Raw genomic sequence first — 25,551 nt, 5'->3', positions numbered from 1 at the left:
AGTGGACACAGTTAGGAATGACAGGAAGTTTCATGAAATAAAAAAAGAGTCCAAACGTTTTCTCAAAGGAATTTAAAATTTATAAATATTCTCTCAACAATACATGAAATCATTCAGGATAATATATAATTCCTTAAAATAAAATTACAAAAGCATGACAAAGTGACAACAATCTGACAACATTTTTCTCTCTTTTACTTAAAAAAAATATCCAAGACTATTTGATTTTCTTCAATATTTATCAAAACCGGCCAACAGTAAGCAACGATGCGGGCGTCAGAAAAGCCACATTTCACAGGTGCTTTGTTTTCGCCTAAAGGGATGAAGACGCACTCAAGCGAAACCGACGTCAGCTAAAGCTACTGGTGTTTTATCAAGGTTACACAGAAACAACGCTCACGTTCCTCCGCCCAAAAAAAGTGCTGGTCCGACCTCGTTGTCACGGTAACGGAGGATGCTAGTGTGCCCATGCAAAGCCTGTGAGTAATTCACTTACATAAAAAACCCAGAAAAGCTCTTTATAGCAAAGATGGCAAAGACTTGCGAGCGCGAACATCTCATTGGGCGATCCTCCTCGACTGCTTTGACAGAAAGTTTTTTTTTGTCTTTTTATTTCTTCTTCATGTGCCGAAAAAACAGATTAATGCCCCCGAGGGAGGAAAGATGCAAAGAGATGAAGCCTTCTTTTTCCAACTTAAACTGGGATTTTTATTCCCAAATATTATATAAAGACTTAACGCGTTCTTTTCAAGAGCCTAGAGTCGGATCATATAGATAATCCCAGAGGACGTGGTGTCCTGTCTCAGCTTTTCTGCTCAAATCAATAGAAAAAAACTCAGCGAGTCAGCGTGGGTCAGACTCTCCACACCTGGATGAGATTTCCAAATAAATTAAGCAGAAATTCAAATAAATGGATAGATTTCTTCATTTTAAATGTACTTTTCCAGCGTAGTTCTCACACACACACACACTTGAGAAGGGAGGCTCCGGTGATTGAATGATGCCGTTTCAGATTCCTCATTATTTTTTATCTAAAAATTAAAAAAACAAAAGGAGATTTCATCGTCGTTATCGTACCAAAAAAAAAATGGAATCAACTTCAAACAAAGTCAGCCTCCAAAAATATTACGTCTAAAAATATATTGCATATGCCGTCTGAGGAGGAGGACATAATAAAATATTCTAAGGGGAAGCAGAAAAGTAGGAGAATATATTCACTCTTGATATTTTCATTCACTTTTAGAAAAAGCTGAATTTGGAATCGTCTGCATTCGAGGATCTGAGACGGCAACTTTTGACGAAGCAGTCGGACGCTCTGTCGATTTAAAATGCACGCTCACGCACGCACACTCAAGCACAGCTTAACGTAAAGATTACAACTTCCAAAAACCAGGATGTCTTTGAATCCCCTTTACAATGTGAAGAAACAAATATATGCGTTTTTTTCTATAAGTTAACCTGATTTAAACCAAACTAGGACTTTTTCCACAAGCTGTATGTTTTCTATAGGCTCTGGTCACATGACCCCTGTGCTGGTGAAGACACAGAAATATGCAGTTTGCATCCACAACATCCTTCTGAAGATCATTTAGGAGGAGCTGGAACTGGATCGGACTTGTGAGGCCCAACAGGTTCTGACGAGGAGTGAGGGAGCAGTGGGAGGGGCTTTGGTTTTTCCTGATGGACAGGAGGGAAGGTTTGGATCGAAACTTAGCTTAAAGGTTAGAAATCGCCTCTTTTAGAAGTTTCTCTGAGGTTCTTCACATTTCTGCTAATTTTTGTCCAACTTTTCCGTCTGACCAACGTATAAAATAGAAAATAAGAATGAGTGAAAATCTTTCTCTGGTAATTGAACTGTTCTTCTCCACAAAACTATTTTTAATTTCATAAATTAAGACTGAAAAAAACCGAGGATCACAGAGAAAAGAAAGGAAGATGGGAATTTTATTTATTTATTCCTAAAAATGTTAATTAAGTTTTGAAAAATTAAGGTTTATATCACAAAAAATAATTTAATTTTATGTTTTTTAATTTAAGAATTTAGCCGAAAGTAAAAAAAAAAAAACAATACACTAGGAATTCTAAACTTAGAAATCATGAATTTCACTTCAAAAATTCACTTTTTTACTCTAACAAATTTGACTTATTTTCTTAGAATTTCTTAGAATTTCATATTAGAAATAAATACTTCAAATATTTAAATTTTAAGCAAAGACTTTCCCAGAATAATACAAGAGAAAAATAAATAAATAAGAACTCTGACATGAAAATCATACTTTTTTTAATTTCTTCAAAACTTTACGTTTTAATTAATTTTTTTTATTTTAATTTTTTTTTTTAGAAATTCTGATTTTAAGTTTAAATTTTAGAATTTTTTTATCTTTATTTCATTCTAACTTTTCTCTCATTCTTAACTAGAAATTCAGACTTTTGTCCCTCAAATTTTTTACCTTTTTTAGCTTTGATGCATAAAAACAATTGATGGCTTCCTTTCAAAGCCTTTAAAACTAGGACTGTATCAGGGACGACGGTTTCAGATATGGCTTTTTAAATTCATGTAAATTTAGCCATTAGATGTTTGTTTTAAACTGAATCTGGAGAAGCTGCTTTTCCAGGACGACATCTCCGTTTGTGCAGAACAGAAGTTCTTCTAAGGCTTCTCGTTTCGTTTGATTACCTAAAAGTTGCCCAAGAACAAAAATATTCCGTGTTTTCTCGGGTATCCGAAGCGCCGACAATCCGCTCGGATCAACGGGAAAGATTGGTGAGAAACTAGGATGGGGCTGTGGGAGACGAGGAGGAAACCCAAAACATGGCTGTTCAGAGAGAGCATCAGGGGGCGTGGCCTCTTTTTCCAGGAGACGGTTGAAAGTCAGCCGTTGACCCGCTACTGCAGGTTCTTCAAGATGCGTCCATAGCGGAAGTCGTAGACGTGCCGGCAGAGGTACACCAGCTCCGGGTCGACGTCTGTGGGCACGCAGCGGTGGGAAGGCGGAGCAAAGTCGGGACGGGACGGCACCGGGCAGGCGCCGCCAGGAGGGCCGCCTTCAGCACGCCGCTTCACCAAGGCACAAAATCTAAGGAGGGCGAAGACACAAAAAGGATCTGTGGCGACGCGTTTCCCCGGGTTCCTCTGCAAAGACGGAGGGTTGCTCACCGACAGTACTGGGCGAGGGGGAGAACGTAGCATCGGTCTTCTATGCAGGCCACGCTGTTCTCGTCTTGATGGCGAGAGGCGAAGATCTCGTTCTGAAAGCGGGAGCGGACAGACATCATCAACCGCCTTTAGCCTGTGTGCTGCTGCTACCTGAGGCGCGGCGTGGAGGAAAACGCCACTCCTCTGATAATGGCGTCTGCCGCCATTTTTCCTCTGACTAGACGCTATTTCCGGAAACCTGAGAGCAAAGCGGCGCGGCGGTCGCCTCCCGGCGGCGATGGGGGCCTCACCTCGCAATGAGCGCGGGGATCTCGGCCTCCCTGAGTGTGCTCGGGTCTGTAGTACCAGAAGAGGCTCATCATCAGCTCTCCTGCAGAAACACACAGGTGATCAGCCCGCCCCTCCGCCTGACCCCCCCGCCTGACCCCCCCCCCTCTGCGGCCTCACCTGTCTTTGGGTCCTCCCACAGAGCAGATATCTTGGCGACGTAGGGGGGGGACTTCTTCCTGGGGCCGGATCGCAGCAGCACCGTGTCTCGCAATCGGATGACCTCCCCGTCCCGCTCCACCCCTTCGTAGCAGCGCCGCAGGCACGTCTCGTCCTCCCCCTGAGGGGAACACGCAGGTGGGGCTCAAATTATTTTATTCGGCTTTTTGTGTTGAGGATGAATTTGTAAATTACCCACCGCAATAAAGACCTCCTTCTCCGTGGGGGCACCAACGGGCCTCCACCCATTCGTGGTGCGCCGGCGGCCGGCCTTCTTCTGCTTGCTGGCGCCGCTGAGGCTTGGCGCCGTCTGTTTCGGCGGCACACGAGTGCGGCCCACAGACGGGGAGCCGTTGGAGGCCTTGTCGCTCTGGGGGTAGGCTTTGGCCAGCCTTAAGCGGGGCGGGGGCCGGCGTCGTCCAGACAGGGGGGTTAGCAGGTGGGCGTCAGACTGAGTGGAAGTGGGGCCGCTGGATAAGGGGCAGCTGGAGAGGGGCAGGTTGGGGGCAATTAGAAGGGAGGGGCTGAGACCGTCCTCGGAGGGGGGGTAACTCTCTGGGAAAGTAAAGTGTGACAGTCAGTTAACAGTTTCTCCCCCAGGATGAAGACTTCAACATCATGGTGACCGACCTTCTTAAACTTTAAAAAAGCTGGAAATTCTGCTTAGATCAAGCAAAAAAACAAAAGATGATTGAATTTCAGTCGATCTTTATTTAAAAAACACAACTTCACTAATTGATTTTCTTTTTAAGCTTTTTCTTGTTTTTGTCAGATTTTTGTCTTCAAAACGTTTGCTTAAATGTGCAGAATTGCAAAAACAAGCGCAAGTTTTAAACGTGTTCTCTCCATTGGACTCACCTGTCTTGATGCTCCGCCCACAGCCAGGGCATCCCGCTCCGAAAGAGCACCCCTTGCTGGTGACTGGAGGCATTGTGTTGCAGGCGTAGCCGCCGATCCCGCAACACGTGGAAGTCACTGTGTTGCAGTAAGGGTGGGTCAACCCCGGAGGATGGGAAACCTGACCCCCCAGGAGCTTGGAGTCGTTCAGGTGATTGGGACACAACCTTGAGGGGCTGAAGCCGAGGGGGGGCGTGGCCAGCGTCGCCGAGGGCGCCGCGGTGTGCGCTGGATGAGCGATGTGGACGTAGTAGCTGCAGAAGCAGGGGTCGGTGGTGCACAGGCAGGGGTGGTGGCTCAACGTGAGAGCAGGGTGCGGGTGGGAATGTGGGAGAGAGGGCGGGGCCACCAAGCACTCACGCTTGACGGGGGGGGACGCGGCGCTCAGAGCCTTGTCGTCAGAGTCCGGGTAGGGCTGCTGGCTGAGAAAGAAGGCCAGGCGGTGGCAGTACTCCACAGAGCCCTCTGGTGGACAGCAGTAGAACGGGCTTAGCTCCGCCTCCAGCTGCTCCTCCTTCACCTGCTTCAGCGGGTACGCCAGCAAGCTGCCAGACTGATAGCCGGGTTTGCTCCCCTGGTGGCTGCAGCCGCTGGTCTCCCACTCCACCTCCGGCTCGTAGTCGGTCATTTTCTTGCAGGTTTTGCAGACGCTGGGCACAGGGGGGCATTTCTTCCCCTTCTGAGCGTGTCTGCTGTGCTTGACCCTTTGGTGCTGCTTTGGGGCGGAGCCCCCAACTGGAGCTGCGCCGTCGGACGCGACCGTCGCTGTGGGCGTGGCTTTTACTCTCTGCCTGCTGGTTGCAGAAGAACTAGTTAGCTTGAGGAGAGCTGCAGCGTTGAGTCCAGCCAACCGTCGCGGCGCCGGCGCGTCCAGATTCTCTGGGCACATCCAAACGCTTCTGTCGCTCCGGTTCCCTTTGGCGTTCTTGGGCCGCTTGGAGCTTTGGGGCGGGTGGAGCTTGTGAGAGGTGGAGGTTCTGTTCCCCTGTAAACACGGCGCTCTGGCTGCGTCTGGATCCGGATCCCTCCCAGAATCCTCCTGTGTCTTGGCCAGTTTGGCTGCAGGTTGAGCATCGATGGGTCTTTCCAGCAGCAGGCTGTTCACAGCCTCCGCGTTGAGAGACGCCAGCCTACGTTTGCGCGGTTGCAGGCCCCCCCACCCGACATGTTGGGCGTAGCTCGTCTTGGCGTTGCTCTTTGGTAAAACCTTTTGCTCTCTTCGTTTCCCGTGTTTGGACCTGCTGCCGTCTTTTCTTTCCTTGGGTTTGGAGCTTTCTTCCAGTCGGGTTAGAATAACGTGACAGCCACGTCCTTCCTCGTGCGAACGCCCGCCCCTCCGGCGTAGAGGGTACAACTTCCGTCCCCGCCTCTTGTCCTGGCCCCGCTCCGCCCCCGCCTCCTCGTGAGAACCTTTTGTTCCTCTCGTCTTCTCCATAAGATGCTTTCTTGCGCTCACGTTCTTTTCCCCGCCTTTGACGATCCCGCCGATTTGCTTCGTCCTGCCGAATCGCAGCGTGCGCTCAGATCGGGCCGCATCCATGGTGGTACCATGAGGCCAAAGACGGCTGCCGTCCCACCACTCGGCGCCGCCGTGGCTCTGCCTGAGGGAAGCCTTCTGCTTTGCCTGAGTCATCACATTCTTGTCCGCAAAGCCTGGAGGTAAAAGAAAAAGATCACAAATTTTAGACTATGAAAACATTTCATAAGAACCTACTGAACATCAAAGACTGACGACCACGTCAGCTGACTGTCTTTTACCTACTCAAACTTAGCTGAAGGAGAAAATCCATGAGAAACACAAGCAGATTGATGCTTTCATCACCTCACAACTGTCTGTTCAGGATAAATATTTGCTTTGAATAATGTCCACAAAAATGAGAGAATGTCACAAAACATGTTTATACATTAAAAAAAAAACACAAAATCAACAGAAAGTCAAATTAACACTAAAATAGCAGCATAGTTTTTCCATTAAACAGTGTATAATTGGACTCCTTAGAATATGTTGGATATATTTAAACAACTTTTTCCTCCAATTTGTAATAAATTAAAACATCACAAACTTATTTGAATAAAGAAAACCCCTCAGGTGCCTAAATTATTGTTTTAGGAGTACGACAGTTTTAGTGAGACTTATTAAATAATAAAATACCTGAAACCTTTTTGTTTTTTCTTTCACTACACTGCCAGGAAACGTCCCGTAGTTACAGCGACTACTCACTGGGGGGCAGAATTACCAAAAACAAGCTCTGATTGGGAAACGACAGATGAATTTCTAAAGGTCACCTTCATCTTTTTGCAAGATTTTAAAAACAAGCTTTTATTTTTCCCATTTTTCTCTCTTTGTTTTACTTCTCCCATTTCGTGTGCTGCCTTCACACTGTAGCGAACCACACCAGAGTTCACTTGCACAACAGCAAATCACGAAACACAGCAGCAAATCTCAGGGAAAATGACCAAATACCCAATCACAAAAAGCAATCCTGTTACAAATGACCAAATCCAGAAACGCAACGAAAGCAGAAACACAGCTTCTAACAGAAAGGACGTAATAGAAAACCAGTAGAGTATGATTTTTTAAAAGGTATTACTTACTACCTTACTTCCGGAAGTGACGCAGAAACTTTACTTTTGCACCTGGATCTGCTTTTGTGTTTCAGGACTCTGTAATTTGTTCCGTGATTTGCTGTTTTGTTTCAGTATTTGTTCATTTGTACTGGGATTTGTTGTTGTTGTATCTTAAATGTAAGCGTTGGTTGCACCTCTCGGCCACCGTAAAACACTTAGAAATGCAATTTTAAGCTTAATTTTCTTTATCCATGTCCTCCATCATCAGAAAAACACCACTAGAACATGTTAAAAACACCCCAAACACCATTTTCATCAGAACAGGGCTATAAAGAATGATGGTAACTTGTTTTCTTTGTCTTAGTTTAGCAGCATATCAGCTAGAAAAACTTCATAGTTAGAAACTATTGTACAAGAACATCACCGTAACATAAGAGTCGTGAAACCTTTGTGGGCCTAAAAAGTGAATTTTTCAGTATTTTAGTTTTATGTTCATTGGCGGGTCACATTATTAACCCAACATTTAAAATAAGACAAATCAGGCGATGTGGGTTTGACACGAGTAAACATGTTTGCGTAGTTCTGTGACCGAAGAGGACTGACCCTTAACGGTCATGTGTGCAGCGTCCCGTCATGCAGTGGAGATGAGTTCATCTCCTGACTCGTGCTGAACACGTGTAATTAACTCAAATCCTTCCTGAAACTCCATATTTCAGCTTCATGTGGACAATTCTAGAAATCACAGTTTTTCTCATCTATTATTGCTTTTTCAGCATATTTTTCACAAACAAAAGCACAATCCTTTATGCAGCAGCAGGGAATTTCAACATAAAATTCCTTCGAACTTCTAATAAAATAAAAACTAGTGTTAATCAGTAGACACTGTTTAGTATGGAGGCTTTAATGAGGCCGGGATAGAGGAGACGGGGGGGTGCATATGTTTATGAAACAGGTCAGGTAGTGATGTCCGACCTTTTAAAGGTCGTGGACCAATTTGACGTCAGAAAATATTTTTACGGACCGGCCTGTACGACTTTTTTAGCCTCCAGTTTTCCTTAACTTTTAAGGGTGAAGTTGATTTACACTTCAACTCATTTAAAATGTCTTATGAAAGAGTTTCTGTCCTAGACAGTTAGTTTCTTTTTTAAATAAATATAAAATCAAAAACATCTCCCTTTGAGGCTTTTAGTCTGTTTGGTTTTCGTGTAAGAAAAAAAAAAGTGCAGACGCTGACAGTTAACTACAACTCCCAGACTCCTTCAGGAACTTCAGAGCCACCAGATCGCTTCAAGGCTTCATTTAAGGGTTTTTGACGTCTTTGTTTGGCTTAAAGTCCCTCTCCGATCATCTTCTGATCTATTTTCAAAGCAGTGCATTTTAGGCTAAATCTAAAAATCTGCGTCGTTTTCTGGGACATAGTTTCTGCAGAGCGGCAGAGGTTCATTAGAACCCCCCCCCCTCCTTTTTCAAAAAACATGATTCAAACAAATGATTCTGATTCATTCAAACAAATTCAGAAATGCAGTTTCAATCGTAACCATCTTCATATATGAATGCCATCCGTCATCAGAAAGATGCCACAGGAACATGTGAAAAAAAAAACACCATTAAGTGGATCAACGGAGATCCAAACCTGCTGTCTGCAGACCAAAAGAATCCATCAGAACCAGAAGATCCTAAATAATGGGATCCAGGCAGTTGACTTCAGGTAATGTCTACCTGTTCAGATATTGCTGGCTTAGACATGCAAAACTTTCCCTTTATTCAATAATATTTAAGTGAATCCGAAAGCACGGCGTCAAACGTCTGAAAGATGACGGCCGTTTCCTCCTCAAACACACACCTCAGGAAGTCGTCTCGCATTTACAGGGCGATCAATGACCCGGCTCCCGTCGCTAATCGGTGAGAAAGAAGAGCATCAGCTCCATCAGGACCGCTCTTCTGCTTCACAGCTGCAGGAGAATTTGGTTTAGTTCTCCCAAAACATCTGGAAGGTTAAGAAAACTGAAAAAAAGATACCGTTGACGGGCGTTTATGTGTCCATCACAGAAAAACTAAACACAGAGTAGATTCTGTGTTGGGATCACTGAGCCTCACAACGCCGGTCCTGTCTGTCCAGATGTTGCTAAGCAACGCAAACCAGGAAAAGCATCACTAGTGATCTTTGGACAACTTCTTTTGTTGGAAAAGACAACCAGAAAACAATGCAAAAACAGTCATGTTTTGGGGTTTTAAACTATTCAAATTAAATTAAAGACAAATCTGAAGCCATGTGTTGGTTTTTCAACAATTTTTTCTAAATAAACGAAATGTTGAACTTTTTCAGATCAGATCAGGAATCTTTCCGGTTCACGACTTCAACGGATCCAAAAGAGCTGCAGAGATGATGGAACATCAGTTATCATCATTCTGCAAACACTAGATTTGTGCAGATCATTTATTTTTGCCGGAACTTTGCAGTAAACTATTTCACTGCGAAGGAGATCTGCAGAATCCACCGAACCGAACCGAGTGGCAGCTTAAGAGGGTAAAAAAGAGGTTCGGGAGCGCGTGCAGGCAGGCTGATCCCGCGTGCCATTACACCTGTGATTCCACCGGCTCATCTGCTGCCTCTGAACGCCTCCATCTCAGCTTTCAGCTGGAAAAACACCGCAAATCACGCATATGTAACCCAACAGTCCACGGGAGGCTCGTTCCGTGCGTGAAACTACCGCTGGCCGCGTGCGCCCCGCGGATCGGAGCCATGAGGTCACTGCTTTTGGATTCTCCGAGACCTGCAGCCTTCAGGTGATCCCCGCCGCGGAAGCAGCCGAGCACGCGGCGGGATGGAGCCCGCGCGGCTCGACGGCGCCGCCAGCCAGGCTCAAAATACGGAAGGGGGGGGGGGTAAAGCCCGAACGTGCACGTGCGCACGGACTCACACTCAGTCAGCAAATTAGAGGGAAGTGACCCCCCTCACCAGATCACGCATTCTGCCGTAATCCCGCTTCGAGCGGGGCGCAGGGAGGCGCCGCGCGCCGCTTCGGAGCGTTGGAACGCGCTTCTCAATGGACGGCTGCGCACGCGGAGCAACTTCAAACGTCCAGGCCGGCATGGATGGGGGGGGGGGGGGGGGGGGGGGGGTCATTGTTAAATGCAAATAAACACAAAAATAAAGGGGTGGCGGGTGAGGTAGGAGACGAAAAGCTGGGAACTTACAGGGGAGGGCGTAGAGCTTCGTCCGCGGGGGGAGGAGGCGGAGACGCCGGATGGGAGCGCTGGGAGGAGCGGCGCGAGGACTGTCGGTGGCGCCGCGCGCGGGATGCATCTTCCTGCTCCGCTGCGCACCGACCGCAGAAACTTCACGCAGCCTAATTGGCGCGTGGACGAAGCTGGTTTGACAAGTGCGTCCTCCAATGACAGACCATCAGCTGCTTGCCGGGGGGGGGGGGGGGCATTAAATAGGAGCAGTTCCTACATTACCCCCCCCCCCCCCCATGTAGCAGGGGTCAAACTAAAGGGGGGGCACACCTGTATCATCTTCATTCTCATTGGCTCTCGTTTGAAGCCACTCCTTCCAGGTGAACGTCCAGATTTTCACAATTCTTTTCTTCTACTTTTAGCTCTACATCTTCTGTCCTTTCGATGATCGATTGGACAAGTTTAGAATAAATTATAAATACATCTATCTTACAAAAAAATGCACATTTTATTGATTTGATCATCAAACTCTCAGCTAGATTTCCATTTAAAATTCCACAAAAGTTCACCAGTTTTAAACATTTTCAATACATTTAAATATTTCAACAAATCAGAAATCTGCATCTATTCTGTCCAAAAATACATTTGACCTTTTAAACGTCTACGTGTTTTTATTTCAAATATTATAGATGAAATCTTTTTCTTCTGACGTCAAAAGTTTCTTATGACAGAGGAGCTGCAGCTTCTGCTAAATCTCTCATTTATCACCTTTTCTAATGCAGATGCAAATACGTTCAAATAAAGCAGGAAATGCCTTTAGAAGTTACAATAAACTATAACAAAAGTAAGCAAAAAGTTCTGCTTCACCCGCTTTTCTCTTCGATAGTAGATCTGGTCCCACTCCGATCATCCTCTGATCTATTTTCAAAAGTCTTCTAGGATAATTTCGGTTTTAGCCAAAATCTAAAAGCCTGTGTGGTTTTAGGACACGGTTACTGCAGAGCGGCAGGAGCAGAACCATCTTTTTTAAACGGCAGTTTTTCGTCTGCTCCCGCTTCACGGCAATCGGAATAAAGAAATACTCAGAAATGTAATCTTCATATGGATTTTCTTCATAAATGTTCTCCAACATGAAAACAATGCCACAAGAACAGTTTAAAAAGGCCAAAGTTTTCATGGGAACGTCTGCTTTCTAACTGACTGAAATAAGTGATGAAAAACCACAAACCTTTTAAGGAATCTATATTTTACCATTAAAAGAAAAAGGTAACGTTTCAGTTTCATAATTTTTTTTGTAAAATGCCCCAAAATGTTTTATAATTGACCACTTAAATTGTCTGAAATTGCCTCATTAAATGTTTTAATTAAAAAGAAAAGACATCGTTGTGGTCTCTCTCCTGGTCAGGTTTGACTTCATTCTGAATAAATTTACCGTCTAATCATTGATTTTCTTTTGAAGTGCTGCTAATAATAATTAGTCGTTAATGCGCTTTTTTTTTTAAAGAGAGTGTAAACTCAGACGTGCATTTGGCAGCATCCATGAAGAGTTTCCCTCATTATCCGCCCATTTGAAAATGTCCGTCTTCTTTTTCCTTTTGCTCCGGCTTCAGAGGCACTTAAAGGAGGAAGAGGAGGAGGGTTAAGTGTTATGTAATCTGCAGGAATCAAACCCTGCCCTCGAAGAGGCAGCCACTTTGCTTTTTTAATACAGACGCAGCAGCCATGAAAGTGGGAGAATCTAAAGGAGCGGAGGAGTCTGGCTGCAGAGTCGTCTTCTGCGGCGCTCCGGTCCTTTGTGCTCCTTCACCTCCTCCCCTCCCGACTCCCGTCTTTTCATCTGAATGTGAGCCGCACGCCTCCCAGAATAGACAGAAAGTGTTTTCCAGACTCAGAATTACCAAACAGTCCCGTCTATTCAGCTGAAGATGATCGACCGAGGCCGCCTGCCTCTCTCAGGGACTTTTCCCGAGATTCACTCCTTTCTGATGAAGATTTCTGCAGAAGAAACAGGCGACTGAACAGACTTTACTATTGATACTGAACCCTGACAGAAACAAAAGCATGAGGCGGGTCCTGATTTCAGTCGCTAAACATCGAGACGAAAAGAAGAAAAGGTAAAAAATGCTGCTGCAGATGAACCAGTTTTTACTAAAGTTATGTGTTATTTTGCGCCGTGATCCAGGATTTATTCATGAAAATGTGGGATATTATTCCTTTCAAGTGTGTTACCATACTAAATGTAAGTTGGAAGCAGTAAAACACAATCCTTTTGTATTCAATCTGTTTTTTTAAATCAATTAAATGTGCTACATTTCCTGTTAGTCCTCATAAATCTAATAACTTTACTTTTATTTTTGTACTACATAAGTAAAATGTATGTTTTAAGTTTTTATTATAGCTCAGGTTCTCTGTCTGTTCTCTGTAGATGATCTCTCTTTAAATTTTTAATAAACTTTTTTCATTTTATTGAGTGTCGCTCCTTCAATTCTTGTTTTTTACTAAATGATATTAATAACAACCATAACATCCCTCATATTGATGAGAAATACTTTTTCTTTGGGAATTACAAAGAAAAAACTCTGATCTATCCTGATCAGATTAAACCTGATCCTTCTGACCGTTCGCCTACAACCTTTAGGGAATTCGGTAAATGGGACCAAAACAAATATACTTGTCAGAAATGCAGACATTTTTTTTACATCCACTTTCCTCCATAAACACATTCTTAAGTGTTTTATGTGTTTATTTACCGAATAATGTTTATCACTTTGCTGCAATAAATAAAACATAATAAGTCTTTTCAGTTCTAAACTGTCGGTACGTTTTATTACTGCTGGAAATTTTACGAGGACCTGAATGGAGCCGGACTGAAAACCACATAGTGGCCATTTGGTGAACTGCACCTGGCTCCAGTTATTTACCTCTTCAACCGTTGACGCAATTATCGGGATTACAACCGATTCTGAAGCAGAGAAAAGAGGCTTTGCACCAATATGCAACATTTTCCAAATCTGACTCCTTGTTTATGGATGCTTTTATTTTGAAATTGGTGTTGTTAAATTGAACTAAATAAATAAATAGAGTTATGGTAGTTCAAAGAAAGTGTTTCATTTATTGTTACTGGTAGGGCTGTAACGAGTATCCGATACTCGGATCTTTACAATCTGTTCCCGACAATCTGAATATTGTGATCTTTCTAAATGTAGTAGATTATAAGAAAAAGTACCCTTCAGGTAATGTAACTATCACTCTAACATGCAGAGTATTGTTTTTTTTTTTAAATAAACTAAAAAAATCAAATCCACTGCTGTCACCAAACGTAATTAAACCTTCAAAATAAAGTGTCGGTGAAGATTCTCATTTTCAAAGTAAAACTATTTAATGTTTCTTAGTAGATGAAAAAAGACATATTTATAATAAATTTATATATTTAAATCAATTTAGGGAGAATGGTGGTTCCATCTGTGAATCGTTGATCTTGCTTCGTCAACCGGATAGCCCCCTAAGTAACGATCCAAGCAAGCGACCTCTCCTGTGTTTAAAGGGTTAAATTTGCCTCTGGATTTGGATCAGTTCAACGTTTTGACACTGTTGGTCCTTGAAGGTCAGTGATGACGCTAAAATGATCTATACAAGGCAACAAACACACAACCAGACTCACACACATCCCATCAATCCAGCTTTAAAGACTGAAGAAATGTTTGATCTGTCCAATGAGGAGTTTACTTAACCTCAAGTTTAACAGTAAAAACGCTTCGAGGATCTTTGCTGTTCTCATCGTTTACTGGCAGGCAAACGAAAACGATCCGTTTTGGAAGTATTCAAGAAAAGAAGATAAACCCGGTCAGCTAAATCAAACGAGCATTTGGATCAAACGCCAGTGCAAAACCGATTTTAGCTTTTAATCTCCACTGATCAAAACTGAATCCAATTGCAGGTATTTTCTGTATGATTGAGGCTGTTCGGCTGAAAAGGCTGCCGTGAGTTTTCACCAGCTTCCCTCTATGGACCCAACGTCACACGGCGAGTGTGAGACATGAAAAGCAACCTGAAATAAAGGCCACCATGCTGACAATGAAGAGGAGTGGGATCTTTAATGCAAAAAGAAAAGAAACCTGGCAAAGAATCTAAATTTTATGGTTTTAAAAACAGAGGAAACAAAGTGATAAACCTTAAAGGTCAACGTTTAACTTCCTGTTTGCAGTCAGTTCAGCCTGCAGTTCCTCTGATGTGAGATTCTCAAGGTGACGTCGATCCCGGCTTTATTACAAGTTCACTAAAACAAGAACAAAAAACTCTTTCTTTTCCACTGAAATCAAACCGTTTCCATGTTCTCCATCAATCAGGGGGGAGTGGAAAGAGGAAGACTGTGGAGCAGGTCGCAGCTTCAAGCCACAAGAACATTTTATTCTGTTAACTAAAAGGATTTTCCAAAGTTGGATTTAGGACATTTCTGCAGAACCTGGAAGACTGTCAGGTTAAAGATTCACGATCCAAGTTGCCGACTGGAGTTTAATCCTCCAAAAAAAGTGCTGGCCTTAACGAAGCAAACAGAAGGTTATGTTCCAGCAACAAGAACCTGAACTCATCCAACTTCTCCTTTCTTAAACAACCATCCTGTGGTTTCAGACTAGACGTCCATCTGTTAGAGAAGGGTCAGATTGATCCATCCAGCACAACAAAATGCCTTCAAGCTGCAGAAACAAGTGAAATTGGAGTAAAATCCGCCCAGTTTATGGTTGACACCTGGAGGAGAAATGGGGAACCTTCAAACAGGCCCAAAGAGATTCATAGGAGCAGTGTGTTTCAGCTATTTTCAGGATTCAGAAACACAACATTTCTGAAGAATCAGGTCAACCGACTGCATGAAAGCCCCGAAGAACCAGGTTTGCATCTTCCGACACGAAATTTGTCGTCGTTTTAACAAATGGGACTCAGAGTCTTGACTAAAAATTCTCCAGAATTTCTTCTGGACTAAATTTCATGAAAGGATCAAGAGTATCTTCAAAGTGTTTCCCCTCAAATTCAGGGACTTTTTAGACAACTAACCGGGTTCCTAAGGAGAAACATGAACTCAAAGAGCAGGTGGGGCTGATGGAGCCACTCTGTCATTATGATCTAGAGAAGATCACCAAGGGTTCGTGTGATCGCCCACAGATGGGGGAGCCGTCACGTCAGGGGTTTTGGACATGCACACACAAGCAGAGCCTATACACCACCACCACCTTCTTCCAGCACACCTGTGCAGGTGAGCTGAATGGTATACAAATCTAATTACACATAGAAATGAAATAGCTCATCTTCTGATCAATTTTCAAGGCATTTGTGTTTTTTTCATTATGATCTGGCCTTTTTCAGACAAAATCCCAAAACCTGTGTTGTTTTCAGGGACCTAGTTTCTGCAGAGCTCAATAGAAATTCCCCTCTCCTCCCACAAGCTTACAGCCCCCCACCCCCCAATCTAACATTACCGGTGCATCAAAAATGGCAATAATATCAGATCAATCCAGCCGTACAGTTAAGATCCAGATTCCAGCTCAGACCAGGAAAATAAAGACGTTCATGGATCTGTTTGTCTGCAGGTGGAGGATCAGAATGGAGCAGAGTAGGGAGCTTGTGGCCCCACCCAGCGTATTTTCTAATACAATCTTGTTCACACAGCATTTTCTCGCCTGGTCCCTATTCATTTGAAGAACGTAATCCTCAGCTTCTATCCTAATTCTCTGTCTCTATCTCCTCCATCGGAAAAGGACAAAAACGTGTTAAAACACACAGCTGTCAAAAAGAACCACAACTTTTCTCACTTTCCACACGCATGTTAATGACCTATTTTCATCTGTGCGACACGGCCTTAAGTGTCTGCTGGGAGATGTCTGAGCCCACAGCCTTTGGTCAAACCACCAACTGATCTGTGACTGCAGCTCTTGCTCCATAAAACAATGAATGCAACAACATAAAGAGGTGAATTTAAGGTGTGAAAAGCCGAGTCTGAAATTATGATTTAGATTTGTGCCTCTGGAGTGTATTAAAACTGAATTTTCCTGTCTAGATTCGTCTGAAGCAGAAGTTTTTCAGTAGAACATTTGCTGTCATCCTCCTTCGCCTTCAGCTCTGGTGGGGCTCTCAGTACATCTGAGCACACTGACCTTCTCTTTCAGTGCTGATCGGGGGCCCCTGGGAGCCGCCACACGTGCGCCCCTAAAGTTTGGAGTCCCTCGTGCGCGCAGACGCACACATACAGGGCCTCCCAGCACAAAAACACGTGCATCCAGGTGAGCACACTTCGCATTCTCCGTGATCGTGGACCGTTGGGGTGGGGGGTCTGCACTTCCACTGGTTCTGGAACTGTCGAAGGAGGGGGAGGGGGGAATCACACCCGCCGGACTGAGCACCGCTCCCCGAGATTGTCCTCCATCACCGGAGCCGCGGTCTGTCTCCACGACCGGACTTGTGAGGAGCGTGCACCGACGACACGGAGCGGGGGGACCGTTCCTCCGCCCCGGGGGGGGGCCAAATGGGAACAAAACGGCAGGAAGGTTCAGCCTCTCTTACCGTAACGTCGGGCTGCGCGGCGGCCGCTGCCTCGTCTGGCTCCGGCAGAAGTCTGGACACCTTATTTTCCGAAAACACAAGTCCGCCTCATCCGCCTGTTCGAGGGAATGAGCTCCGATTGTCTCCGAGGTTTGGCTCCACTCGAGGGAACCTCTTCCTGGGCTCCCAACTCGACCGAGAAGAGGCGAGACTGTTTTCCTCCCTAAGCCAGCTCGCTCGGGCTGCTTGATCCAGGCTTCCCCCCCTCCTCCCCCGTTTCTATCCCGTCCACTCTCCAGACGACGCGAGGCTCGACTGTGGCCGCGGAGGAGTCGGTCTCCAGCCCGCACGCACGTCGCTTCTATCCGTCACTTGGCGTGAACAGCGCGCGCAGCTTTCAGTTTGCGCACCAGCGAGCGAACAACAACTCCTCACAGCACAAAATGACTGACTGAGTCAGCGCTGACAGACCGGGCTGCTGCCCCCCTCCCGCGGCGGAGAGAGCCTCGCTAAAAGTCTCCCTTTAAAAAAAAGAAGTGACAATGCGCTCCACATCCTCATCCGACTTTCTGCTCAAGCATGTGATGACAACATGGTGAGCCTGTTAAAGGGGCATCGACGCGCAAATGCAGGGAGGGGTCAGGCTCCGGAGCCGACCCCCTCAACTTTGAGGCTGTCGTGGACGCACCTGTAAGGCGCCTCGTTTGCCATCCGAAATAGTTTTTGTTGTCTTCAGCTGATAAAGATAGACCTTTGTCTAGACTCAAAATAAATAAATAAATAAAAAATATCAAGGAAACAACTTTTAAACCAAATCAGCTCTTTTTGTTTCAGGCTTTTGTTTGTTTGTTAAAATATAATAAGTTCATCTGCCAACCTGGACCTAGCAGGATTTTCTTTGCTGCAGTGGCAGTTCTCTCGGCAAAACAGTCCACCAAAGTTTCACTGCAGCCTTTTTTGAGCCACCCCAAAGTACATTAACCCAGGTTACTCCTACTCTTAAGTGGGATTGCTCTTCACATTTGCCTGTGCCAGAGGAAAGTCTCAGGGACCACTCCTCTTCATGTTACCTATACCTGAGGAAAGATGTAGGGACCCCTCTGCATCATGGTACCTCTAGCCAAGGGAGGTCTCAAGGAGTGCTCCTTTTCGATTTTCCTGCACCTGAGAAGGGTCGCAGTGAATACTTCTCCTCTTCATGTTCTCTGTAGCTGAGGCCGGTCACAGAGACGGCTCTTCTTCAGGTTCCCTGTAGCTGTGAAAGGTCGCAAGGATCTCTTCGCTTCAGATTTCACTTAGTCGAGGAAGGTCAAATGGACCGCTCCTCTTCATGTTTTCCATGACTCAGAAAGGTCGCAGCGACCGCTCCTCTTCATGTTCCCTGTAGCTGAGGATTTTGACCAGTCTGCCCCCATTATTCACATTCTCCCCCTTAGGACAGACCCCGGGATTGCTTCAAGTGTCCTGCCACTCTGGTGGGTCGACAGGGCTACCCCTTCTGCTGTCTGTTGTGGGGAGCGCCGTGTTACCTTCCATTCCTGTCGGGCTGCAAGGACCTAAACTGTTTTGTGGTTTGGGTTTTGTAATGGCCATCCTCCAGGTTCCCTTTTCTTACATGTTTTGTTTGGACATTTGGAATCTGCCCTTTTGGGGAGTGGTACTAAGAGGATTGTGCTCTTTGGCTCGGTCAGTTTTCAGGCTTGTTTTTCTCATGTCACTGTCTCATCTGCAGGTTTATTTGATAATTATCCACAACTGGCCTAATTTCAGTGATCAGCCTTAGTGTTTTGAACAATCTGGTTTTCAGTTCCTCCTTACCTGGATTGTCACTTTTCCCTGTCTCATGTTATTCATATTTAAGGATTTTTTTATTTTATCAAACCCTTGAGTTTCTGTCACAAGCCTTGTCCCTCCTCAGGGTTGTGAACTCTAAATTTTCCAGGCCCTCTTTAAAAATTAATGTTCTCCAAAACAAAAAGTAGTTCTGCCAAAATGTCTCTTTTGGATCACTTTGCTAGCAAATAAGAATAAAAGAGGATTGTAGGTCCATTGTGTTTATATTTTACTGTTCCCTCACCAAAAGCTATATGCAAATATGTTTCTAAAGCCACTTCAAGGACAGCTAATTGCTTTTTTATCTCACTGAGGAGTTGCAACACCAGGTCTCATGCATTTTTGGTTTCTTCTCAATTCCTGACTATTTAACCCCAAATTTGACTCTCTGAAGACAAAACAAAGAGAATCAAACAGGACCAAAGACAAGTTACTTAACAAATGTTCAACAGTTGTCTTCAGTATTTTTTTTTAAATCTTACAAAGAAAATATTGGTTAAAGGAGTTGCAATGGCTGTCTATTTTATCAGGTAGGTAGGTGAAAACTTAAAAAAGTGCTGGCAGCTGTGACTGCCATGATCCATGGGGAAATCCTGCATTCATGTTGTCTTCCAAAAGTGACCACTAAAAGTTGTAAAAACCTTTAACAAAGTGGGAAGTTCTTTGGTTTTTTAGCCTCACATACTAATGTGCGAGTAAAGACTTGAACAGCATTCTGGATAAAGAGATTATTCAGAAAAAGCAGCAATCCAAAAGGTCAGCTTATTTCAAAGTGCAAAGCAAAAATAAACGCTGATAAAAATTGAAGAAGAAGAAATGTTAGGAGCCTTCCTATAAACGGTCTAAATGTACTCCAAGGTCAGACAAAGTCTATTAAACAGCTTCACTGACCACAATAAACATTAAAATCTATCAAATCACTGAAGAATGAACACTTATCACATCAGACACTAAGAAGCACGGTAGAGGAAGGACAGTCATCTGGGAGTTATTCAGTTTTGGCCTCTTTTACCAGAATACTTTAGAGGCAAATGTCAGACCTGAAATAAAACCAAAGCAAATGAAGGAATGTTTTCTACATTAGTGCAAAACATTGGCTATATGGAAAACCAGTAAAGACAGTTTTTTCCATTTTTATTTCTACTGTGAATTCTAGTCTTTCAGTTTTACTATGTTGGGTGTGGGGGTTGAGAGGGCTGAGGGCATTCGGTGCATTTTTAAGAATAGTTTTAAGTCTGTCAAGCACCTTGTGTCACTGGAATATGAAAAGTGCTTGATAAATAAAGTTTGATTTGATTGCTGCTGAAGCTGGACCTCTTGGATTTTTGTCTTTGAACATTTCAAAAGTTTGTGACAAATGCTAAGCGTCGCTCTAAATCTGTATTTGTAGAGATAGAAACTAGATTACATTTTTGATTCAATCCAGTTCAAACAGACGAATCCAATTTTCTGATTGTCTCAGTTTCAACCACCTTTCCTGAAATCAACCAATTTAAACTGCTTTCTGTAACCTAGGCTGCAGCTGAACATGCTCCCATTAAATATTATTGTAAGTACTGTGTTTTCTGTGTAAACCCAGCAAACAAACCAATTCTCATGCAGTTGAATCCACTTCAGTTCTCCTAGAATGATGTCAATCTAATTTATTTCAGTGCAACTTTGTTAAATTTTGTTCAAACTCGGTTAAATTGAACTCAACTGAACTCGGCTCATTTCAGGTCCATTTTGTTTAAATGAAAAGGACTTTAGTGTGAACGAAATCTTATTCTCTAGATTTGTTAAGAGGAGCAGTAACTGTGATCTTTCTTAGCTACGGGGAACATGAAGAGGAGCGGTCCGGTTGTAACCTTCCTCGACTACCTGGAGTGAGTAGAAACTAAATGGCGAACTCTCTCTGGGACCAAAACCAGTCTGGAAAATGCTGCTTGAACGATAGAAGTTCTATTAAAGAGATGTTAAGGAACTAAATCAGCAAAGCAGAGACAGACTGCCATAGTATTACTGTGAGCTTAGTGGATAGAAACCATCATCCAAATAGGGTTCTTACCAAATAATGGGAAAAGAAAAGAATTTGGTGTCACGGAAAACCCGATATGAGGTGTTAGAATAAAACTGGTTAAATAAAGCTGTCTCTGGTGAACATCTCTCAGTAAAAGACGCTTCTTTCACTTAGAATCAGTGATAAAAGACTTAAACTTCCTACACTGTCCAGGCTCATTACACAACACTTAGTTCACTTTGTTTGCTGCCAGAGTGGGGCTTATTTTAATTGCATATTCTCTGTGGGATTCACAATTAAGCTGAATCAGGTTGCAGGCTTAGTTAGAAGGAACCTTGGGTAACCAGACGTCAGTGAAAGCAAAAAGAGACATGCTGGAACTTGAATTGGTCCAACAGGAGGGTCCTGTCCCGTTACTCCTCTTCCTGTTTGTTCTCCACAGATAATCTGTTTTCACCTTTTTGGGATGCTAGGACCAAAAGTTGGTACAGGAAAAAAAAATCATGTCCAGGGAATTGAGACCAAACCAAATGTAGTGACCAACAGGAAGTGTGTACCAGTCGGCGTCACTGCCCACACTAAACAACAGAAATGTCATTTTAAAACATGACGACAATTGTTTGGATCTATACGCTGTTCATGCAAATGGCTAATGAGGATGACACGGTGTCAAAGATATCATTAAATGACACCAGAGCACCAGCGGACATACAAAATGACAAACGCAAAGTAAAGGACACATGTCAAGCTCCGTAAATGAGTTCTGAGCCCGGATGGGCGGAAAAACATGCCACTAATTTAAGTCAGTCACTCTGCCGGTCTCAAGATGGAGCTTTGAAAAGCTCAGAGGTAAAACTTTAATGACTCCCAGCCTTCGGCGCTTCCAGCAATCTCTTGTTTTCCCATCTCTATAATGAGCGCAGGGTATCACCAATCTACATGCTTGTCATCTCAGGGAACTCAGTAACAAGGTTGGGTGGTCAGGGATGCGTCAAAGCGGGGACAGACAAAAGTCTTGTCTTCGCTCTGGCAAGTCGTTTTTCCGCTCCATTCAGATGCAGAAGCGACGTTTTTGGTTGGATTTGGCTAAAGTTGACGAATGGAAGGGATTTATGTCAACCTCCTGGGCTTGAGAATCGCTGTGTCTTTCACGGGACTTGTGGGTAATGTATGCTTAATCCTCTCCATCATCCATGTCAAGTGGTCCCACATCAAATCCTTTGAGGTTTTTCTTCTGGGACTGGCTGCTGCCAACTTGGAGGAGATAGTCATCTTAAACGTCTACGATGCTTTCATGCTTCAGACTTCCTCCTCCGACACTTGGTGGTGCCGCTTTTTGAAGTTCATGACCATGTTTGGAGAAACCGCCAGCATCTTCTTCACCGTCATCATCAGCATCTTCCGATACCAGAAGCTGGGAGTCAGCCTCTCGGTTCACCCAGACCGCATCGGAGTAGCCCAGCTGCTGAGTGGAGTGTGCGTCATGTTCTCTTTTCTGCTCAGTTTCCCCGTCGTTGCTATCAAACCCGCGGCACTCACAGAAAGCGCCGCAAACAACAGTGGCGGCGGCTGTCCTGCAGACTCCTTTCACTGCGGCAAGAATTATTGTCCTGCACCCAACCGTGCTTACAAATACCTCTTCATCCTGGTCTCCTACCTACTGCCCCTCATCGTCATCACAGTCACCAACTGCCTCATCCTCGCGGTGCTGCTGGTCCAGAGGAGAACCATCACGCCGGAGATCAGTGTGCACCAGTCCAACCACAGTCACACAAATGGCAGAGATCTGAGGTTCCAGCACAGCATGATGGCCGTGGTGGCGGCCATGGGGCTGTTCCTGGTGAACTGGACCTTCTACCTGCTCTTCCTGTTCCTCCTCAAACCCAACAACCTTCCTTCCTGGCGTGAAATAGAGTTTTTCACGCTAACTTCGTACTCATGCTTTAGTCCATACGTATACGGGATAGGACATAACTTGTTCTCTCTGGAGAACTTTAAAATAATTAGAAATAAATTTTAAAACCATCATTAGAAAACTGATTTAAAGCAGCAGTAAAGAATTTCAAGTTAAAAGAATGATGTTTGTAAAAAAGAAAATTAAAGATTTTTGAGATCTTTTAACTCCTTGATGCCTGAATTTATTTCCAGCTAGGAAAACAATGTAACTTATGTTTGTGGTTTCTAGTAGATGCTAGATAAGGTCATTTCAAAGCAGAAGATGCATATTTACATCAATAGGTGTCAACCAGTTCATTACGTCTTTGCATATAAACATTTGATTTTCCCCATAAACTTTGCTGCATTAAAATCCACCTCATGAATAACAGAAACTCAACTCTTAAAGTTCAATTTATTAAACTGTAGACAAAGTTAATTAGATTTAACTTTATTTGGTCAAAAAATGTATGTTAATTCATAAAAAAATGCATAAACAATTGGATTTCAAACTTTTGTACTGACTTAATAAGTGACATCTTTGGAAGCATTGAATACTTTCAATGAGTTGGTTGAAAGCTGGAAAAAGTCCAGAAAGTCGGGTTCTAGTGTGAAATCTTGGTCATCGTGTTTCATTGTAGAAGTGTAATGCTGTATTAATAAAGCATTACACTTTACCATTTGCAAACCAACAGTGTTTTTGTTTCATCTGTTAATCAAAACCTTTACTTGAAGCATGAGGTTTGAAAATAAAAAAAAACAAATGTGGTTAAAAACGTGTCAAAGTGAAAAGGCCTGTTCACACGGGGACGAATTTCGCGCGTGATTTTCGCCGACGTTTAACGCCTCGTGACTAAACAAAGGGCATCAATGAGAGTGTGCACACCGACGCGAAAAAACGCCACGCGTCAAAGCGTCAAAAAAACAAAACGCCTCTGGTTCGTTTTTTTTTTTTTTGACGCGTCGCGTCGAAATCTATTCGACCAATGAGAATGGCGCTTTTGCACACGTGTCTGGAGCTTCTGAAGTTACAGTAAAACACAACTTGGGGGCGCTCAAACACAAAACTGCCTTGCTGAGCACACATACCAGCGAAGAAGATAGACGCCAAGTAACGTCTACACTGCCGCAAAGCAATAATGACGGACATTCTAAAATATCCCCGAACCAAGCACCAGTTGGAGCAACTGGTGCTGGAAATATTCATGTTTTCTTTGTATGATTCTGACAAGCGCGTAAATACTTGCTCTCTTCTTCTGAGGGAAAAGCGACTTTAAGAAGCGTAAAGTTGCGCAGCGCCACCTTGTGTACAGGAGTATTTCTGTTTACATTAAGCGCCATCTAATGTCAGGGAATGAAATTGCATGTTCGCTCTGCTCATCGTCAGCGAAAATCGCCTGGGTGTGAACACAAAAAAGGTGGCGAAAAACGCTGGCGAATAACGCCTGGCGAATATTCGTCCCGGTGTGTACGGGCCTAAAGACACACTTCATCTTAAGAGGCAGAAATCTGTTTTCACATCTGCACAACGGGGTAAATGTGAAAACAGAAGGTAAAAGCTGTTTGATCAAAAGATTTTACAAAAAAAAAAAAAAAAAAAAAAAAAAATCTAAATGACAATCTAAAGGATTATCTAAAGGACAATTAGGGTTTTTCAATGAGATTAAATGTGAAGGGGCGGAGCTTGGGGACTGTAGTTTTTAGTGGATTTTAAAAAAATTGTGACTGGACAGAAATCTTTTTTATATGGTAGTCAGGGGGATATGTTAGTTTTTTAAGGTATAGCACGATAAGACAAAACAACAACAGATAATAGCAGACGATACATAGAATAAAAATACAGTAAATAGCAACATTAATAATAACACAATGAAACAGTAAATAACACAAGCGTGTTCTGCTATTTGAAGCAGTGTTATAGCCTAAATAACTGAACTTGACAAACTATGTTTGTGTCTGAATACTTTTACTACTCACTACTTGATACACTAGCGTGTTCACAATTTTTAGGGGCATTCGAATCAACAATTCCAAAATGCCTTAGAAATTTCCCAGAAGTCTCTGCAAACGTTTACATCGATGCCGCTGGATTGGCAAACATTTAGAGTAATATTTAACGATTCTTCATTGTTTTTACAAACCAAGTTTTGATCATTAACACAGTGAATTCACAAATAGTCTTTGTAAAATATTCACATTTATTAGGTTTCTACTTCAGGATAGTACCGTTCTGTATAGTTTTAGCGTTTAGCCGTTTTAGCATTGTTTTGCTTTTTTCTTTTTTTTGGAAATGTTTCTGTTGGTGTGCATTTTTTAAGCAATTAGTTAATCTAAATAAATTAATAAATGAAGATTTAAAAATGATATCATTAGATTATTGCACATTCTAGAAACGTCAGAGGCATTTTTTAAAATTAAATCTGCACTGAGCAAATCTGAATAAATTAGTAAAATGTAAATAAAATGAAAAATTATGTTCATTCTAAACCAAAAAGTACTGGAATACTAAAGACCCAGCATTTGAAATGTAACATCCAGCTCTGTATTTAGCTTCTGCAACATGATGTTTGATTTTAGCTGAAACACTGCAGGTGAAGATGAGACCAAAGGTGTCAAGGTGACTGAGCTCAAACCTGAAGACGAGTTAGTCCTCCTCACCTCTGCAGCATCAGTACTTTGAGGTGGACAGGAGACCCCCCCATCAGCGCGAGACCTCCACGTGCAGCTCAAAGCTGGGTTGGCTCTCCCCTCTTCCGGGTCTGGATTAGGCCCCGCCCCTCGACCGACGATGGTTTTTCAAAGAACTTCTCCATTCATCCATTTATGTTGGGATAAATATGGTAAAGGTGTTATAGCAGTTTAATGTCACCGAGAGAAAAACAGAAACCATCCCTAAAAAAATGTTTATGAAAGCGGGACTGTTGGGAAACCATTGACAGTTAAGGCCATTCAAATCATTACTCAG

General features: G+C 43.5%; 2 protein-coding genes across 7 annotated transcripts; one reads left to right on the top strand and one right to left on the bottom strand.

Moving 5' to 3' along the window:
* Window positions 1-57: 57 nt before the first annotated feature.
* On the bottom strand, window positions 58-25,393 carry LOC101171458 (bromo adjacent homology domain-containing 1 protein). Of its 6 annotated transcripts, XM_078943210.1 has the most exons (8): window positions 9,128-9,244; window positions 8,952-9,060; window positions 4,502-6,193; window positions 3,843-4,198; window positions 3,605-3,764; window positions 3,448-3,527; window positions 3,158-3,249; window positions 58-3,077 (listed from the first exon to the last, which is right to left on the bottom strand). In XM_078943210.1, exons 3-8 carry the CDS (start codon window positions 6,171-6,173, stop codon window positions 2,888-2,890), a joined length of 2,550 nt encoding a protein of 849 aa, XP_078799336.1. In that variant the 5' UTR covers window positions 6,174-6,193; window positions 8,952-9,060; window positions 9,128-9,244; the 3' UTR covers window positions 58-2,887. The 6 variants fall into 6 exon arrangements, with proteins under 6 accessions (XP_078799336.1, XP_023808491.1, XP_023808490.1 ...); XM_023952723.2 differs by lacking the exons at window positions 8,952-9,060; window positions 9,128-9,244 and adding an exon at window positions 25,245-25,393; XM_023952722.2 differs by lacking the exons at window positions 8,952-9,060; window positions 9,128-9,244 and adding an exon at window positions 16,841-17,405.
* Window positions 21,637-22,757, top strand: ora6 (olfactory receptor class A related 6). The gene has a single exon (XM_020714649.3). The coding sequence runs from the start codon at window positions 21,751-21,753 to the stop codon at window positions 22,669-22,671; it is 921 nt and encodes a 306-aa protein (XP_020570308.1). The 5' UTR covers window positions 21,637-21,750; the 3' UTR covers window positions 22,672-22,757.
* Window positions 25,394-25,551: the final 158 nt, after the last annotated feature.

This window comes from Oryzias latipes, chromosome 24 (genome assembly GCF_053564925.1).
Source record: "Oryzias latipes strain Hd-rR chromosome 24, Olatipes_Hd-rR_3.1".
Classification (NCBI taxonomy): domain Eukaryota; kingdom Metazoa; phylum Chordata; class Actinopteri; order Beloniformes; family Adrianichthyidae; genus Oryzias; species Oryzias latipes.
This window is presented reverse-complemented; position numbering and strand designations above follow the sequence as displayed.